The sequence below is a fragment of the Silurus meridionalis genome, chromosome 18 (assembly GCF_014805685.1).
Source record: "Silurus meridionalis isolate SWU-2019-XX chromosome 18, ASM1480568v1, whole genome shotgun sequence".
In the NCBI taxonomy this organism is placed as follows: Eukaryota; Metazoa; Chordata; class Actinopteri; order Siluriformes; family Siluridae; genus Silurus; species Silurus meridionalis.
In genome coordinates this window covers 27,146,962-27,165,270 of record NC_060901.1, presented here as the reverse complement: position 1 = coordinate 27,165,270, position 18,309 = coordinate 27,146,962, and the positions used below count along the sequence as shown (strand labels likewise).

The 18,309-nt window shown below is 40.1% G+C and overlaps 2 protein-coding genes across 2 annotated transcripts; both read right to left on the bottom strand.

Annotated features, from left to right (window-relative positions):
- Positions 1-488: 488 nt before the first annotated feature.
- Positions 489-1,481, bottom strand: LOC124401558 (trace amine-associated receptor 13c-like). The gene has a single exon (XM_046873952.1). It carries the CDS (start codon positions 1,479-1,481, stop codon positions 489-491), a length of 993 nt encoding a protein of 330 aa, XP_046729908.1.
- Positions 1,482-4,546: 3,065 nt separating this feature from the next.
- Positions 4,547-5,732, bottom strand: LOC124401719 (trace amine-associated receptor 13c-like). The gene is made up of 2 exons (XM_046874145.1): positions 5,698-5,732; positions 4,547-5,540 (listed from the first exon to the last, which is right to left on the bottom strand). The coding sequence occupies exons 1-2, from the start codon at positions 5,730-5,732 to the stop codon at positions 4,547-4,549; spliced, it is 1,029 nt and encodes a 342-aa protein (XP_046730101.1).
- Between the last annotated feature and the right edge of the window lie 12,577 nt (positions 5,733-18,309).

The following is an 18,309-nucleotide window of genomic DNA, read 5'->3' as shown; positions in this document are numbered from 1 at the left end:
TGTAAATTGCAGGTAAACATTCAAAAAATGTAAAAACCAAAAGTCACAAAATGTGGATACAAAAAATAAAATAATACACATTTTTAAATAATAATGGTCTGCAGTAATGAAATTTTAATTAAATTTTTTTTTTGGTAAATATTTTACCTCATATATAATAACATTTGTATTACTGACACCTACAGCACACATTTACATCGATTACATCCTATAGCTAAGCTGAATAATATTGAATTATATGGTGTACTTGTTTTTCCCTCCTGTTATCTAAATGTTGCAAACAATGATTACATAACAATTTTTATAGACAATTATTATCAATGTCTTAATCAATAAAATCACAGGTTTGAAGGAGGGTGCAGTTGCAATTACATATAAAGGCAAATCTACTTCAACCTATTATGTACGAGAATTCAGTATAATCTCATTTATATAGTCAATTTGTTTCCGAACCTTATTTCATGTACAATATTCATGTAAAAATATCTTCATGAAAGAACGTTAATTAATGAGGAGTCTGTTTGGAATATCTGCAGAGTTACAATTAATTTAATGCACCTCCTAAACCACGGATAAAACAGAGCGTAAATAAATGGATTAATGGTGGAATTCAGATAAAGTAATAGAGTCATTTTAGAAATAGTTTCAGCCTGAACTTCAATAACACTCCCTAATAAAATGTAAATAAAATACGGAAGTAAACACACGATAAACACGGCCACTAAAACGCCGAGGACTTTGGCTGCTTTTCTCTCAGATTTCATGGAGTGGGAGGTGATTTTCTGTGTTTGAGCTCGTGTGTGATTATTAAGCTCTCTGATAGCAGTGGCGTGTTTCTTAGCGATCAGAAAAACCCGACTGTACAATATGATTATGACAGAAAGTGGAAATATAAATGATAAAACGAGATCGATTACAGACCAAACCTCATTCACAACAAAAATGCATTCTCCAGGACACATCACAAAACCCATGAAGTTTCCACTCAAATAAAACATTGTTATGACAAACACCAGACACAAACACCAGTTAGAATAAACCACATTGCTTATGGTCCTTCTAGAGATAATGTTTGTGTAGAGAAATGGATGTGAGAGCGCCAAATAGCGATCCACAGCAATCAGAGCGATATTATAGATGGACAAGATCATGAGGAGACCACCAAACAATGTAAAAACAGTGCAGAAAACTCTCCCAAAAATCCAACACAACTCGATCGTCCAGATGAACATGAATGGCATGAGAAAAGCACCAATGAGGAAATCCGACACGGCCAGAGAGAGCACGAGCATGTTGGTCGGTGTGTGAAGCTGCCTGAAGTGAAGAACAGAGATGATGACGATCATATTTCCACACACTGTTAGAAGAACCACAGCAGCTGAACACACGTACAGTAAGATATAAACTGCAGGAGATACAGATCTCTCTGGACAGGAGAAATGCTCACAGATATCAGAGAGATTCAACTCCGTCACGTTCATGAACACAGCAATCTTTAAAAACAGAAAAAATGACTTATGGTCCAAACAGTTCTGGTGCTTTTTATAGTTTATGAATATGACCATGCCTCTTTGTTTGAATGACGGCATGATACATACTGTATGACGTCATGTCTTGTAGGACCAACACAATCCTAGTTGTTTTTGCCAACTCATCAATTTATTACTAGCATATGAGTGAGTTCAGTGCCAGCATCCAGTGTCATTGGATCAGGTAGTGCAGCTGGCCAAAGACCATCTGGCAGCATATCAGGTGTTCATAGGAAAGCTTGGATGGGCCTTGCATTAGTATTAAGTGATGTGGGATGTGTGTTGCGATGGCAGGGGAGGTGTTGCTGGGGATGATCTGATATCAGCTCCATGTCAGGCAGACATGGATTTTCCTCCAGTGCAGACACGAAATGAAACCCTCGGACAAGCCTTCAACTATATACGAGTAATCAGTGGTTAATAAAACCAAGCGGTAATTTCACATGGTGTGCTTAACATCATCCATGAAACCTGGGAGTTTTAACATTCTAATAGTAAACACAAATTTTAATTTCTCAATGGACTTAAGAAAACAGTCCTAGCTATAAAATAGTGGCAAGGGCCCTTTGAGATCACAAAGTGGGTTGGGAAAGTCGAATATGAGTTGCATGGATAGAAATACGGCACTCTAAATAGACCTTAACTCAAACTTCTGTAACCATGGAGACATACAGTGTTTGTGTCACCTGCGATGATGGTTTGAACGCCTCATGGTACATGTGACATCATGTCTCATGGAAACAGCAAACCTAGTCGTTACTAGCAATTCCGGTTATACTTTAATGCAATAATATACATTTCACTGTACAAAACCTCATCCTAGCTTTGTTGCCAAATGTTGTAGAAACGACTCAATGTCACCTTAGACATGAAATGCCATTAGGATGCACTTTATGATGAAGGCAAACCAGCAGTGTAAAGATATGGGTTATCTGGATGTTACTTAGACAAGTACCACTTACAAGTACAAGTACGTAATTTTGTTGTAGATCACACCACTTTATAGGAGCTGCATTTTAGACTTGGCCAGTCCCTATTTTTTGGTGGGATAAATGTACCATGCCATACTGAGAAAAAAAACAAACGTTTCAGAATGGTTTATGGAATGTAACAACAGTGTTTAAGCTGTTGACATGGTTTCCAAATGTCCTTGATTACAATTCCAAGAAGGACCTATTTGCACACAATCCTCTAAACTAACACTGAAACGCAGGCCAACTAGATCCCAGAAGTAGTGGATTGGTCTGAGGCATCTTAACTGTTCAATGCAATCTAGAACTCTAGGCCTGAAATCAGGCCACACCTTGAGGAAATTTATCTAAAAGCAGACTCCTATCCTGGCTGGAGCTGTAACTAAAACACTCTCTCCCACTTTAAAACTTACTCTGTCACCCTACTCTACTGAGGACTTTATTAGCTTGCTATGCAGGGCATAATCTCTCCCTACTTATCATGCTATGAATGCCATTTTTCTTCCCTGCCCCAGGACACTGCTCTGGTGAGGATGTTGCTCTGCCTCACAGCCCTGCTAAAGAGGTCACATTGTGAAGGACATCTCTCTGCTTATTTGCCTTGCTCTGGTTTCCTGCCCTGCTAAAGATGTAGGTCTGTTTCACTGCAATGCAGAGGACACAATAGAGATTCTGGCCTAATCATGGGCATGATGGGCCTACTTACCCCACCTTGGATGCCACTATGCCTCCTGGCTTGGCTAAGGACATTGGTCAGCTTTTCTGCTCGTCTGAGAACTTGACTGAGGACACTCCCTTTCATTGATTAGTTTGCTGCTCCTCCCACTTGCCATGTCTAGTGCTAGGAAATGTCACCCACTCATCGCTTTGTGGAGCATGTTGTGTCAGAGAGAATGTTGGCCCCTTATTTTTTCCTGATGAAAAATATCACTTTAACCTCTGGACATGTAAAGAGTATCACTTCCATCTGCTTATTGCTTCATTACATGGCACTTACAAACAAAGCAGAATTTGATTGCATTTTTTAGCTTTGTAGTTTTATTGAGTTGTCAATGTTTTTTAGATTTTTTTGCCAATGTATTGTCTACATGTCATGTAAATATGCATTATAAATGGAATTTTAAATGGAACATTATGGTGCCATTTATTACAATTGTGTGTTTGAAGCCAGGTTTTGTTTAAATGGTAGCTACCAGACTGTTGGTTATTGCTTCAATTTTGGAGCCATAAACTATTCAGGAGAAATAACTGTGGATCATGGGGATGCATCTTGCTTGGTTATATTGGTTAGAGCACATGCTGTGCATGCTAAATGTTTCCCAGATCTTGGACAAGTCAGTTTTTCATTCACCATCTTCTGCCTATTCAAAGTCTTGTGGTGTGCATTCAATAAATATAGTCATAAATAAAGATTTTTTTCTTTAAGCAATTTGCTTTGTTAAACCTTTTTCCACTGTATGTTCTGTATGCAATTCACCGGTGGTCTAGTGGTTAGGATGCGGCGCTCTCACCGATGCAGCCCGGGTTCGATCCCCGGTCAGGGAACCAACCCCAGCCACTCTTAGTGCCGGTCCCAAGCCCGGATAAATGAGAAGGTTTGCATTAGGAAGGGCATCCAGCGTAAAAACTAATCAAATCAAACATGCGGATGGTCCGCTGTGGCGACCCCTAATGAGAGAAGCCGAACGTTTTTTATATTCTGTATGCAACATAGAGTTTTAAAGAACCTCCCATTTTCTCAAATACATGAGAGCATAACATACATTACATACATTATATAAGGTAACTTGTACCGTATGTAAATCCATATAACATGGATATAACTCTTATACGTTTGAAGTTTTTTTGCATTTAAATCTTTAATTTTCTGCTTCTGTAAAAAAAAAAAGTAAATGCCCACCATCAATATAATACATATTTGTATTCCATTTTATACAACAGCAAATGTTTAAACAAATATAGTACAGTCCTAAATTATTCTAGTTTCAGAAACTTAAATTCTATATAATGTAAAGAAATTGTGGTTACATCTTTAGTGAACAAAATTTAAAGCACATTGTTAAATGCAGAGTCTGTTTGGAATATCTGCAGAGTTATAATTAATTTAATGCACCTCCTAAACCACGGATAAAACAGAGCGTAAATAACCGGATTAATAGAGGAATTAAGACAGAACCCAAGCAAGAATTTTTTAAGGGTTTCTGTCTGCAGTTCAATAACGTCACCTAATAAACTATAAATAAAATACGGAAGTAAACAGAGCAGAAACACGGACACTAAAATGCCGAGGACTTTGGCTGCTTTTCTCTCAGATTTCATGGAGTGGGAGGTGATTTTCTGTGTTTGAGGTCGTGTGTGATTATTAAGCTCTCTGATAGCAGTGGCGTGTTTCTTAGCGATCAGAAAAACCCGACTGTACAATATGATTATGACAGAAAGTGGAAATATAAATGTTACTACAAGATCTATTAGAGATGAAATATCCCTCAAGAAATAAAAACACTCTCTAGGACACATGACATAATTCATGAAGGTTCCATTAAAATAACAGAATGCTGTGTTATACACCAGACACACACACCAGTTAGAAAAAACTACAGTGTACATAGTCCTCTTACAGATGATATTTGTGTAGAGAAAGGGGTGTGAGAGAGCGAAATAGCGATCCACGGCGATCAGAGCGACATTATAGATGGATAAGCTTGTGAGAAAACCACCAATCAACAAAAAGCTTGTGCAGAAAATTCTCCCAAAAATCCAGCATGACTCAATAATCCAGATTAACATTGACGGCATCACTAAAGTGCCAACGAGGAAATCCGACAAAGCCAGAGAGAGCACGAGCATGTTGGTCGAAGTGTGAAGCTGCTTGAAGTGAAAAACAGAAATGATGACGAGCAGATTTCCACACACTGTTAGAAGAACCACAGCAGCTGAACACACGTACAGTAAGATATAAACTGCAGGAGATACAGATCTCTCTGGACAGGAGAAATGCTCACAGCTTTTGAGGGACAGCACAATACAGGTGATGTCATACCTTGTTTGACAAAAAGATATAGTAGGTAATGTTTAGAGAATTATATTCGGTTATTTATTCACATTTGTGTATACATTTTGCTCAGGTTTTGTGTCTTCTGAGGCAGAGGGCAAATTGAGATCCTGGGGTTTGCAGGTTGAGCTTGTGGAAGCATTACAGCATGAAGTCATGCACAGCCACTTGTGTTTGCATGTATCGATTTTCTTTCAGGCTCAGAAGTTCAGTCTGTGATTCCTTTTGACCTGAATGTGAATATCTCTCTTGCTGTTCTGATTATTAAGAATTAAAAAGCTGCTTGATCATGCATGGTGTGAAAAAGCTTTCTATAGGCAGATGTAGAGGACAGGAGGGTATTGAGATGGATGATCCACTGTGGAGACCCCTAATGGGAGCAGCCAAAAGACGAAGAAGAAGGTTGAGCAATTTAGCAAATCCCTTTCAGAAATTCGAGCTGCATTGCATCGCTTTGGGAACTGAAATAATGTTTGTAATAAATTAAATTGGATGCCGGTGTCACTGGCGGGGTGAAGTCACAACCAGGAAACTATAAAACACAAGGACATGCGATCGCTTCGCTCCCGTTGGGCTCTCTTTGAGGAGGGTTCCCTCACTCTTCGCAGTTCTGGCCCCGCTCTTGCCGAGGCAGAGCGGCGTGGCAGTTCTTGATTTCTTGGTTTGGGTGTAGAGGGTTTCAAGATGTGCTTGTCCTTATCTCCAACTTCACCTGCTCGGTCTAGCACTCGTTCGCAAGGTTTGGAAGCACACCTTTTAGCGGTTTCTTCCTCCTGTGACGAGGGCCTGCAGCAATATGGTGGTGTTGCAGGTGTATGAGGCTGACCTGCTGCTGGAGCTGGATGTGGGAGATGCCTCGGGCGGCCAGTTTCAAGAGCTCCAGCGTACGGCGGACCTGGCTCTCAGAGCCACCGCTAAGACCGTTTGCCGGGCGATCTACCCAGCACCTCCCGTCGGGAGGCTGAGAAATGGAGAGTCGCGCACTCCACCGGTCATGGATCCTGCGCGGCACCCTGAGAACCGTCATTTTCAATACAAGGGCTTAAACCAAAAGGTCCTGATTTAGGATGTTCTGGGGATTTGACTGTATATGGTTGCACTGCACCGCATTACTCTGTGCCTGCCCTGTCCCAGCCCCCTTAGTGACCTGGTCCGTTAACCCTGCCACAAAATGTGCTTCAGGGCACATCCAGCTCCAGTGAGCATCCTCCTTGGGTTCCACCCGGCCTTGTAGTGGTCCAGGAGAACTCGCCACCTCCTTTGAGGCTCCTAGAGCCGCATCAGGGCGTTGTCCCGGCTCTAGGCATACCAGAGGTCAGTGTTGCGAGACTGATGCCCTTAAGGGACTACCTGGAAACCTGGGAAGCTCTGACAGATGTGTCTCAGTGGGTCCTGCGCACTCTAGAGCGGGGCAATTTGATTTAGTTCGGGACTCGACCGCCCCGATTCGATGGGGTTCGTCCCACTCTGGTGGGGACCTAGCAGGCTCTGATCTTGGAACGAGATGTACACAGTCTTCTTGGGAAGGAGGCCATAGAGGTGGTCCCTCCATCAGACAGAGAGTCTGGGATCTACAGCTGGTACTTCATAGTTCCCAAAAAGAATGGTGGGTTGCGTCCTGTCCTAGATTTACGTCAGATGAACAGGTTCACGTAACCCACAAGCAGGTCGTGCTTCAGACTGGTTTGTCACAGTAGATCTAACGGATGCATACATTTATGTATCCATCCTTCCTGCTCACAAAAAGTTCCTGAGGTTCGCTTTTGCGGTCGAAGTTTAACAGTATCGGCTTCTTTTGTTTTTTTTGTAGCCCTCTCACCCCGTATCTTCACAAAGTATGTGGATGCAGCTCTGGTTCTTTTGAAACTCCAGGACATCCACATCCTCTGCATTCACACTTGTCATATTGCCTTGTTTGACAATGTAAACATGGAATAAAATGAAAAGGTTAGGACACCACCAGGCTGCAACTGTTGGGCCCTTGAGCAAAACCATTACCCTAATCTGCGGCTTAGTTACAGTTTCATGGAAAATCCTCTCATCTGAGCACAGCTTAATAAAAAGTTAGGATAAATAGGAAGCATTTCACTATGCTGTAACATATATGTGATGAATTAAGGCTTCTTATAGATATAGTTATAAATAAAATCTCATTTACAGTGTATGTGGTTCTGCAGGAGATTTAAATTTTTTTTTTTTGCCATTTTTATATGAAAGGAATTTTATTCGTATGCCTATTCTATATTCTATTCCTGCTCTCTCGGTTTATCAGTGTGCTGGACCTCATTGCATCCCACAATTGATCACTTTTAATGTGAAATAGATCTAAAATGTAATACAATTCTAAATTCAAATGAAAATCTGATCGCTATTTATTGTTGATTAAAATCGAAAAATAATATATAATCAATTGTCTTCTGTATGTTTCTACACAGGATATTGCATATTACAATAAATTAGAATAGCGATTCACATTACTTATAGATTCCCTTATATTGTGTATCAATGTACAAATGGCATGTAATACAATAGCAGTATTCAGGCACATCATTAGTAAGAGAAGAAACACAATGTTTCATGAAAGCACATTGATTATTGCAGAGTCTGTTCGAAATATTTGCAGAGTTATAATTAATTTAGTGCACCTCCTAAACCACGGATAAAACAGAGCGTAAATAAATGGATTAATGGTGGAATTAAGATAAAGTACAATAGTGACTATTTGAAAGGTTTCTGTCTGTAGTTTAATAACGTCACCTAATAAACTGTAAATAAAATTTGGAAATAAACAAATTAGAAACACGGACACTAAAATGCCGAGGACTTTGGCTGCTTTTCTCTCAGATTTCATGGAGTGGGAGGTGATTTTCTGTGTTTGAGGTCGTGTGTGATTATTAAGCTCTCTGATAGCAGTGGCGTGTTTCTTAGCGATCAGAAAAACCCGACTGTACAATATGATTATGACAGAAAGTGGAAATATAAATGATACAACAAGATCAATTAAAGACCAAACCTCATTCAGAAAGTAAACACACTCCCCAGGACATATTACAGAGTTTATAAAGCCTTCATTAGTAAAACAAAAAGTTAAAATATACATCAGACAGACACAGAAATTAGAAGAAGCCACGAGGCTCATTGTCCACCTAGAGATGGTGTTAGTGTAGAAGAAGGGGTGTGAGAGCGCCAAATAGCGATCCACAGCAATCAGAGCAATATTATAGATGGAAAAAGTCATGAGAAAACCACTTATCAGACCAAAACTAATGCAGAAACCTTTCCCTAAAATCCAGCATGATTCAATTATCCAAATGAACATTGGAGGCATCACAAATACACCAATAAAGGAATCTGATACAGCCAGAGCCACCATGAGTGTGTTGGAGGGTGTGTGAAGCTGCTTGAAGTGAAGAACAGAAATGATGACGAGCAGATTTCCACACACTGTTAGAAGAACCACAGCAGCTGAACACACGTACAGTAAGATATAAACTGCAGGAGATCCAGATCTCTCTGGACAGGAGAAATGCTCACAGCGATCCGAGAGATTCAACTCCGTCACATTCATGAATTGAAACCTATTTAATATTTACACAGTTAAAAAAAAAAATCACTGGTATACTGTAAAAAGTCACAATGAATAACTTAAACATCAAGCAGCTTGATTGCTTTTATAGTATAGTAGGTGGTTACACCCCCAGATTTTGAGGGACAGCACAATACAGGTGATGTCATACCTTGTTTAACAAAAAAGATATAGTAGGTAATGTTTAGAGAATTATATTTGGATATGTATTCACATTTGTGTATACATTTTGCTCAGGTTTTGTGTCTTCTGAGGCAGAGGGCAAATTGAGATCCTGAGGTTTGCAGGTTGAGCTTGTGGAAGTCATGCTCGTGTTTTTCCTTTCAGGCTCAGAAGTTCAGTCTGTGATTCCTTCTGACCTGAATGTGAATTTCTCTCTTGCTGTTCTGATTATCGAGAATTGAAGAGCTGATTGATCATGCATGGCACTGAAAGGCTTTCTATAGATTGGCCTGAAGGTCTCATATTCAACTTGCCTTTTTTTAATAATTAGTTTTTGAGTTCTTACATCAAACCCTGTAATATCAGATTTTTTTTATTTCAGCGGGGCTTCTCTGCAATGCCTGTGGTTGAAAAAAAAAATGCATTCAGCTTCTGGTGGGCATCTTGAAAAAGGGCCAAGCCATCTCTCCTATCTAAGCCTTGCAGTGACTTTTAGCTCAGAAGGTAAAGTGTATATTTCAGATGGCCAGCAGAGGGCAGTGCTGTCTGAAACAAGAGGAACAGAAGCACAGCACTTTGACTATCCACAAGTCAGACATCTGGACACCGGAAAAAAAAAACACGGCTCAGCATTTTACACCATAATATCCTTTTTTGTTGTCCAGATGTCTCAGGGCCATGTGAAGGTGACTCTTTATGTTTACCCTGAATAGAATGGACAGATTTTGTTTCCTTGGTGTTAATGTCACAAGTCACAAGTATACATGTACTCAGACTTTAGTGGAAAATTCATTCTAGTGCCAATTACACAACTTAGAGCACAAATTGTATCCTAGAAGCCACTGTACACTTCATCTTTTCTGTGCACAGATCACATTACTGGATCTAATAAACCATATTAATAATAAATACGATTATCAGCCTCAGGGCTTTTCTAGATTAAAAAAAAAAAAAAAAAGAAATATAGTTAAAATATAGATTGTATAGAATAATTATCTTGCATGCAAATATACACTTTTATTTTTTTCCCCCTGAGAAATGGTGATGTATCTTTATGACATGTGGACATTAGCTCATCTGTGGATTACAATTTTGTTCTTGCACGGGCTTATGATGAGACCTAGAGCAGTGGTCCCCAACCCCTGGGCTGCGGATCGGTCCGTGGGTCATTTGTTACCGGGCCGCACAGAAAGAATACATAACTTACATAATTTCTGTTTTATTTATGATCTGATTCTGAACGGTTTTATTTTGGAAAATTACCAGATTTTCTCCTCCACATGACTCACTCTTGATGCAGGTCATGATGCCTCGGTCACATGACTTACCTCCATCCACTACCTTCTTAAAGGAGCTCCAGTCACATGACTTACCTCCATCCACTACCTTCTTAAAGGAGCTCCGGTCACATGACTTACCTCCATCCACTACCTTCTTAAAGGAGCTCCAGTCACATGACTTACCTCCATCCACTACCTTCTTAAAGGAGCTCCGGTCACATGACTTACCTCCATCCACTACCTTCTTAAAGGAGCTCCAGTCACATGACTTACCTCCATCCACTACCTTCTTAAAGGAGCTCCGGTCACATGACTTACCTCCATCCACTACCTCTCTAAAGGGGATCCAGTCACGTCTTACCTCCATCCACTACCTTCTTAAAGGGGCTCCGGCCGCTAACACATAATACATTACCGATAAATTCAACCCCCCAAACGAGCAAAATGAACAAACAACAACATCACAGTGGATTTCTGATTATTATTATATGTAGAAAATACCAGTTCTACAGATGGGGGTGCAATGAATTTGTTTCCCTGTTCATTAATCTCAGTTATAATACAAGGATTTCAAATCATGATTCAAAAATGCTTCAGTATTCCTAGATATCTGTGGAACAGTGTAGACATGTGAATTCACAAAAATTATGTTGGTCATTCATTTCTCTTAAAGAGTGCATTCGTATTCGTTTATTGTTTTGCCTTGAATTTAAGATTTCCTCATTAATATAATGTGTATTTTGATTATATTGTTTAATAGACAATAATAAATAAAATATTCCTCTTTTTTAATATATTACGGTACATTTTGGGTCATATTGATGGTTCGACTTGTTACAGAAGGTGAAATCATATTATAATTGCGATACAATTGGGAACATCAGGTGAAGGAGAAAATGCGATTAAATAAGAACATTGATTAACATTGAGTCTCTTTGTAATATCTGCAGAGTTATAATTAATTTAATGCATCTCCTGAACCACGGGTAAAACAGAGCGTAGATAAATGGATTAATGGAGGAGTTTAGATAAATCACAAGGATTACTTTACGAACAGTGTCTGCCTCCAGTTCAATAACGTCACCTAATAAACTGTAAATAAAATACGGAAGTAAACACGCCAGAAACACGGACACTAAAACACCGAGGACTTTGGCTGCTTTTCTCTCAGATTTCATGGAGTGGGAGGTGATTTTCTGTGTTTGAGGTCGTGTGTGATTATTAAGCTCTCTGATAGCAGTGGCGTGTTTCTTAGCGATCAGAAAAACCCGACTGTACAATATGATTATGACAGAAAGTGGAAATATAAATGTTATTACAAGATCTATTACAGACCAAACCTCGTCCACCATATAAATGCACTCTCCAGGACACAGTACAGAACTTAACAAGGTTCTGTTAAAAGAATAAAATGTTGTGATATACGTCAGGCTCACACAGCAGTTAGAAGAAACTACAATGATCATAGTCTTTGTGGAGATTGTGTTTGTGTAGAAAAAGGGGTGTGAGAGCGCGAAATAGCGATCCACAGCGATCAGAGAAACGTTATAGATGGAAAAGATCATGATGAAACTAGTAATAAATAAAAAGCTGATGCAGAAAAATTCCCCAAAAATCCAGCATGACTCGATCGCCCAGATTAACATTGGAAGCATCAGTAAAGCACCGACGAGGAAATCCGACACAGCCAGAGAGAGCACGAGCATGTTGGTCAGCGTGTGAAGCTGCTTGAAGTGAAGAACAGAGATGATGACGAGCAGATTTCCACACACTGTTAGAAGAACCACAGCAGCTGAACACACGTACAGTAAGATATAAACTGCAGGAGATACAGATCTCTCTGGACAGGAGAAATGCTCACAGCGATCCGAGAGATTCAACTCCGTCACGTTCATGAATACAGTATTGAATTGATGTTAAAGAATTAAAAAACACACCTTATACTGTTAATCCTAAACTGTAAAAGGTCACCATTAAATGACCAATGGTTCATAGAGCTCTGGTGCTTTTATAATGTAAAAAATTGTTCACACCCCTTGATTTTGAGTGACAGCATAATACATATGATGTCATACATTGTTTTGAAAAAAAGAATGTCAGGCACTGTTTGACTGTAAATACATTTTGTCTTAAGGTTTGCGATTGCAAGTGCCTGTCTAACATCTGACTACATGTGCCTAAAAGTAAATTCCTGTCACATCAAATCAAGTCACAACACATCAACAAACCAACAAAAACTGACACAAAAGGGGAACTTAATTAAATTCAGTGCTAATGAGATTAACAAAGAAGAGAAAAAAAGGTTAAGAAACTTGACTAGAGCCCCTTCAAATCCTGATACAGGCTGGATGTTATCAGCTCCTTACATTCTGCATCCTGTCCTGACATTTATTTTGTCTTATAAAGATGACATAGGTGTGTTTCAGGGCAGCTAGTCCCTGCTGCCTAGGCATTGCAACGCCCTGACCAATGCCCCATGTCATCTTTGGCCCAAGACAGCATGCTTGGTCATGGCTACCAGCCTGCACTTCTCTTCCACCACCTGGCAGTGTGACAACTTCTTCCAGGTTTCTCCTTTTGAATTGAATCATGCAGAGTTCTTCTCTTCGACTAACCCTTGTGACCTCAGGCCTGTATAAGGTGCATGGAGACAGCCCTGGCTCTGTTGCAACTTTAACCAGGGGCTAAAATCCTTAATCACTGGCTAGTTGTAGAGCACCAAGACATTATTGTCACCAAACTAAACCCTGTGGACTCATACTCAACCCACAGAAAAGTGCCGAGATGGTATCTAGGTCTGATATAGATGACACACAAGTCTACATCTCTGGGCTGCTCAATGTAGAAATAGACTTATTTTTTGAGACACGGGCTGAGGCCCAGTAAGTAGAGACTGCACCCAAAGTCAGGTCAGCAACACCTGTTTGAAAACTTTGGGTGTGGCCGCTGAACAGGCCAAAGTCTAGACCCTGGTCTTCGAATATAGGTTTTGAACACCCTTCTTAACACTAGGCCTCCCCCTCTACCAAGAGGCAAAATGCTTCGAAATGGTTGCTGTTTGTATCTTGGTGCTCACAGTGGTGGTTTAATCCAGTCCACTGCCTAGATGGCAGGCCCTATATTGCTTAAGGTTATAGCAAAAATTTCCACTGAATATGCACCTATTGACAGTCTGTTGGTCTTTTTTTTTTTTATGTGCAGGTCCAGGTATCTAATGGCTGGTGCCTTTCTGTCCAGCAAGAGTTCCATCCTGGGACTTGTTTATAGTTTTAGTTAACAGGCTCCCTATCTGAACAGCGAAACATATGTATAATTTACTAATACCTCTTTGTCTCATAAATGTGTCTACAACAGGTATTCCACTTAAGATGCATTGAAATGGTGAACTACATTGAAATAATATCATCATATGTATAAGAAATGACAAGCAAAAAATGACTATTGTGGAACAAGTTGGATTTGATACTCAGATGTAAATTTGTTATTGGCATAAGATGTATTAGAATGTGTTTATTATTTACTTTCAAATTGAACCATCCCTTATCAGCATAATGCATATTAGATTGTATCATCTTCTTCTTCTGGCTGCTCCTATTATGTGTCTCCACAGCGGATCATCTGTCTCCATACCCCCTGTCCTCTACATCTGCCTCTTATAAACCAACTACCTGCATGTCTTTCCTCACCACATCCATAAACCTCCCCCTTGGTCTTCCTCTTTTCCTCCTTCCTGGTGTCTCCATCCTCAGCATTCTCCTACCGATATACCCCATGTCCCTCCTCTGCACATGTCCAAACCATCTCAATTGGGCCTCTCTTACTTTGTCCATAAAATGTCCTACATGCGCTGTCCCTCGTTTCTAATCCTGTCTATCGTCACCACTCCAAATGAACATCTCAATATCCTCAGCTCTGCTACATCCAGCTCCACCTCCTGTCTTTTAGTAAATGCCACTGTCTCAAAACCATACAACATCTCAGGTCCACAGAGACTCCTGTTTGACCTCGTCCGTCAACCTTTCCATCACCACTGCAAACAGGAAAGGGCTCAGAGCCGATTCTTAATGCAGTCCAGCCTCCACCTTGAACCAGGCTGTCGTTCCTACTGCACACTTCACCGCTGTCACACTGTCCTCATACATGTCCTGCACCACCCTCACATACTTCTCTGACACACCAGACTTCCTCATACAATACCAATATATTAGATTGTATAATATATAATAATCTATGGAAAATTACTCATCTGATATTACAGTATAGGATGGGTCATATTGGTGGTTTGACTTGTACAAAAGTTTACGTTATAATATAATTGTAATACAGTGGAACCTTGATACTCGCAGACTTGACACTCCTGACCTCAATAGTTCGCGACTTTTCATTTGGAACCAGACAAAGAGTAACTCGTGAAAAATCTGATAATGGCTCAAAAGTTCAAAGTAACATTTCAAAACAGTTTGTACTAATAAATTACATAAAAATGTTTGCAAAACTATTTTATTATTGTATTATTTATTTAAAGTAGTAAATAAAATATTTATGACAAGTAATTAACAATTTTTGTTGAGTTAACAGTACAGTACTCAAATTCCCCTTGAAAAATGAACCAATAAAAGGAGAGTCAAAACTTCGCCATTTTTTGTTTCTTGCGAGGGGTCATCGAACATAACCTCTGTGAGTATCGATATTTTTAAAAATCGGGAAAAAGAGTGAAAAAATGCTTTTTATGAAATCACATTGATTAATGAAGAGTCTGTTTGGAATATTTGCAGAGTTATAATTATTTTACAGCACTTCCTAAACCACGGGTAAAACAGGGCGTAAATAAATGGATTGATGGTGGAATTGAGAAAGAACACAATCATTATTTCATGAACAGTTTTAGCCTGTATTGCAGTAACACCACCTAATAAACTGTAAATGTAACAAGGAAGTAAACACACAATAAACAAGGCCACTAAAATGCCGAGGACTTTGGCTGCTTTTCTCTCAGATTTCATGGAGTGGGAGGTGATTTTCTGTGTTTGAGGTCGTGTGTGATTATTAAGCTCTCTGATAGCAGTGGCGTGTTTCTTAGCGATCAGAAAAACCCGACTGTACAATATGATTATGACAGAAAATGGAAATATAAAAGATACAACAAGATCAATTATAAAACAAACCTCATTTAGAAGGGAAATACACTCTCCAGGACACATTATATAATCATTAAATTGTCCATTAAAGTAAAAGAACATTGTGCTATACATCAGGTTTATGCAGCAGTTAAAAGACACTACAATGATCATAGTCCTTGTGGAGATGGTGATTGTGTAGAGAAAGGGGTGCGAGAGCACCAAATAGCGATCCACAGAGATCAGAGTGATATTATAGATAGAAAAGTTCATTAAGAAACCTGTAATTAAAAAATAGCTGATGCAGAAAACTTGGTTAAAAATCCAGCAGGACTCAATAATCCAGATTAACATTGGAAGCATCACTAAAGTGCCAATGAAGAAATCCGACACAGCCAGAGAGAGAACGAGGATGTTAGATGGTGTGTGAAGCTGCTTGAAGTGAAGAACAGCGATGATGATGAGCAGATTTCCACACACTGTTAGAAGAACCACAGCAGCTGAACACACGTACAGTAAGATATAAACTGCAGGAGATACAGATCTCTCTGGACAGGAGAAATGCTCACAGCGATCCGAGAGATTCAACTCCGTCACATTCATGAACACAGCAATTTAATTGATATTGAAATACTTTAAAGAAACACTTTATATTGTTAACCATTAACTGTAAAAAGTCACCAATAAATGACCAAAGAATCAAACAGCTCGGTGCTTTTATAGTATTAAATTGAACACACCCCTTATTTTAAGTGACAGCACAATACTTATATCTTCTACTTTAAAAAAAAGAATAAGACACACACCATATCGTTGTAAATCTACAAATCTCAAGGTTTGTTCTTCTTAATAACTGTCTAGCATCTGTCAAATTCATTTTTTAACTGCATCAAACACAAAACACAGAATCACGTAACATTTTCTTCCATTTCTATATGAAAGGCATCTCTACAGATGTAGAGTAAAAGAAGATTTAAAGGAAGATTTCATAGAAAAGATAAATTTAAACTTCTTATTTATTTATTGGCCAATTTATATAAATTTGTTTGTATAATTTTTTTGTATAAATTATTTGTATAAAATGTATGCACCTGAGCAGGTATGGGGCTAAGGGCTTTGCTCAGCAGCCCACAAGTGGCAGCTTGGTGTGGCTGGGACTTGAGCTCATGACCTGGGATCCAAAGTTTAATATCTTAACCACTAAGATACCACATCCCCATGCCTATTTTATTCATGAAACATGCCCCTTTTCTAGAAATGTGGGGCCACTTCTCATAGACTGTGGGTTGTGGGCTTCACTACCAAAGTGAAATGTGGGACAAGTGAGGGCCCCACACTATATCCTTTTTAGCATGGTATGGTCCATTTATGTCTTTTGATATCTCGTGGTCAGACCCTTCCGAGTCGCAAGCCCCTTTTCCATGTTGGTGGTTTTCTTGGCACTCACTCTTTCAGATCATTGCCATGATTCTGCCCACCAGGTATTCAAGGATCTTGAACGCTCGCATGTGCTTATAGCCAGATGATTCTCTCTGTTACCCCAAGTTCCTGACAGTAATCCAACCAGTTTACTCGCCGAGGGGGCTGCCCAGCCTCATAGCTCTCCCAAGTCCCACTCACAATAGTGCTCCACTCCCAAGCCCTGCTGTTGACGTTGCCCTTCGCCAAGCTTTGATGACATCGCTACACCTCTGAGCTTCTCTGCTGTCAATCTGCCCCCAAGCTTCGCTGCTGTAGCTCTGCTCATGATGTCTTTCTACCTCAGACTTTCACAAAGGTCATCGCTCTAACTCATAACTTTGCAGAGGCCGTCACTCAGCGTCAGATCTCTGTAAAGGACATCGCTCTTCAGTTCAACGCAGAAGGTGTTGCTGTGCTCCGCTCCTTTCTGTCACATTGGCCAGACAATCCGGGTGCCCACTAGACACCTGCTCTCGCAGGCTGTTTGCCGGAGGCTTGCCTTGCGTTTCATCAGACCTTTCCCGACCTGCAAGATGCTCTACCCTGTGGCTACCCTGTGTCTCCCCTTACAGACTTTCCCCTACCAACCCCGGTCAGGATGTGAGGCCCTACCTCTTCTGTCTGTCACCTTATACACTCTTGATGGCAAGCAAAACAGGGCTGTTTAGAAATGGCCTTGTGTGGGGGGTTGGGATGGGTGATGTATGGTCAGGATCATCCAGGTTTGCAAGCCCTTCATCTATGTCGGTGGCCTTGCCATGTCTTGGTGCTTACTCTTCCAGTTTTTTTAAATTTCCTGTGCCACAGGCCATTTAAGAACGCCGAAGGCACGTACTTACTGCTGGATAATCTGCTCTGTTACCCCCATGCTCCTGACAGTAATCTCACCTGTTTCCTGCATGGTTTGCTGGTGGCCTACTCTGCCAGTTCCCACTCACAATTTTCTGCCCAGCCCCACATTCCTCTGCCAAAATTGCGACCCAGGAATTTTTTTTGTAACTCCTGCCTCGCTGTGGTTACTGGTATATGTTGTGGAACTGTTATTTGAACTCTGTGTATGTTATTTCCTGCATTGCTCTGTACTCTGTACTTGGATTACTGGACTGAGTTTCAGACTGTGTTTTGCTCTGCCCTCTGTGATTTGGTCTGAC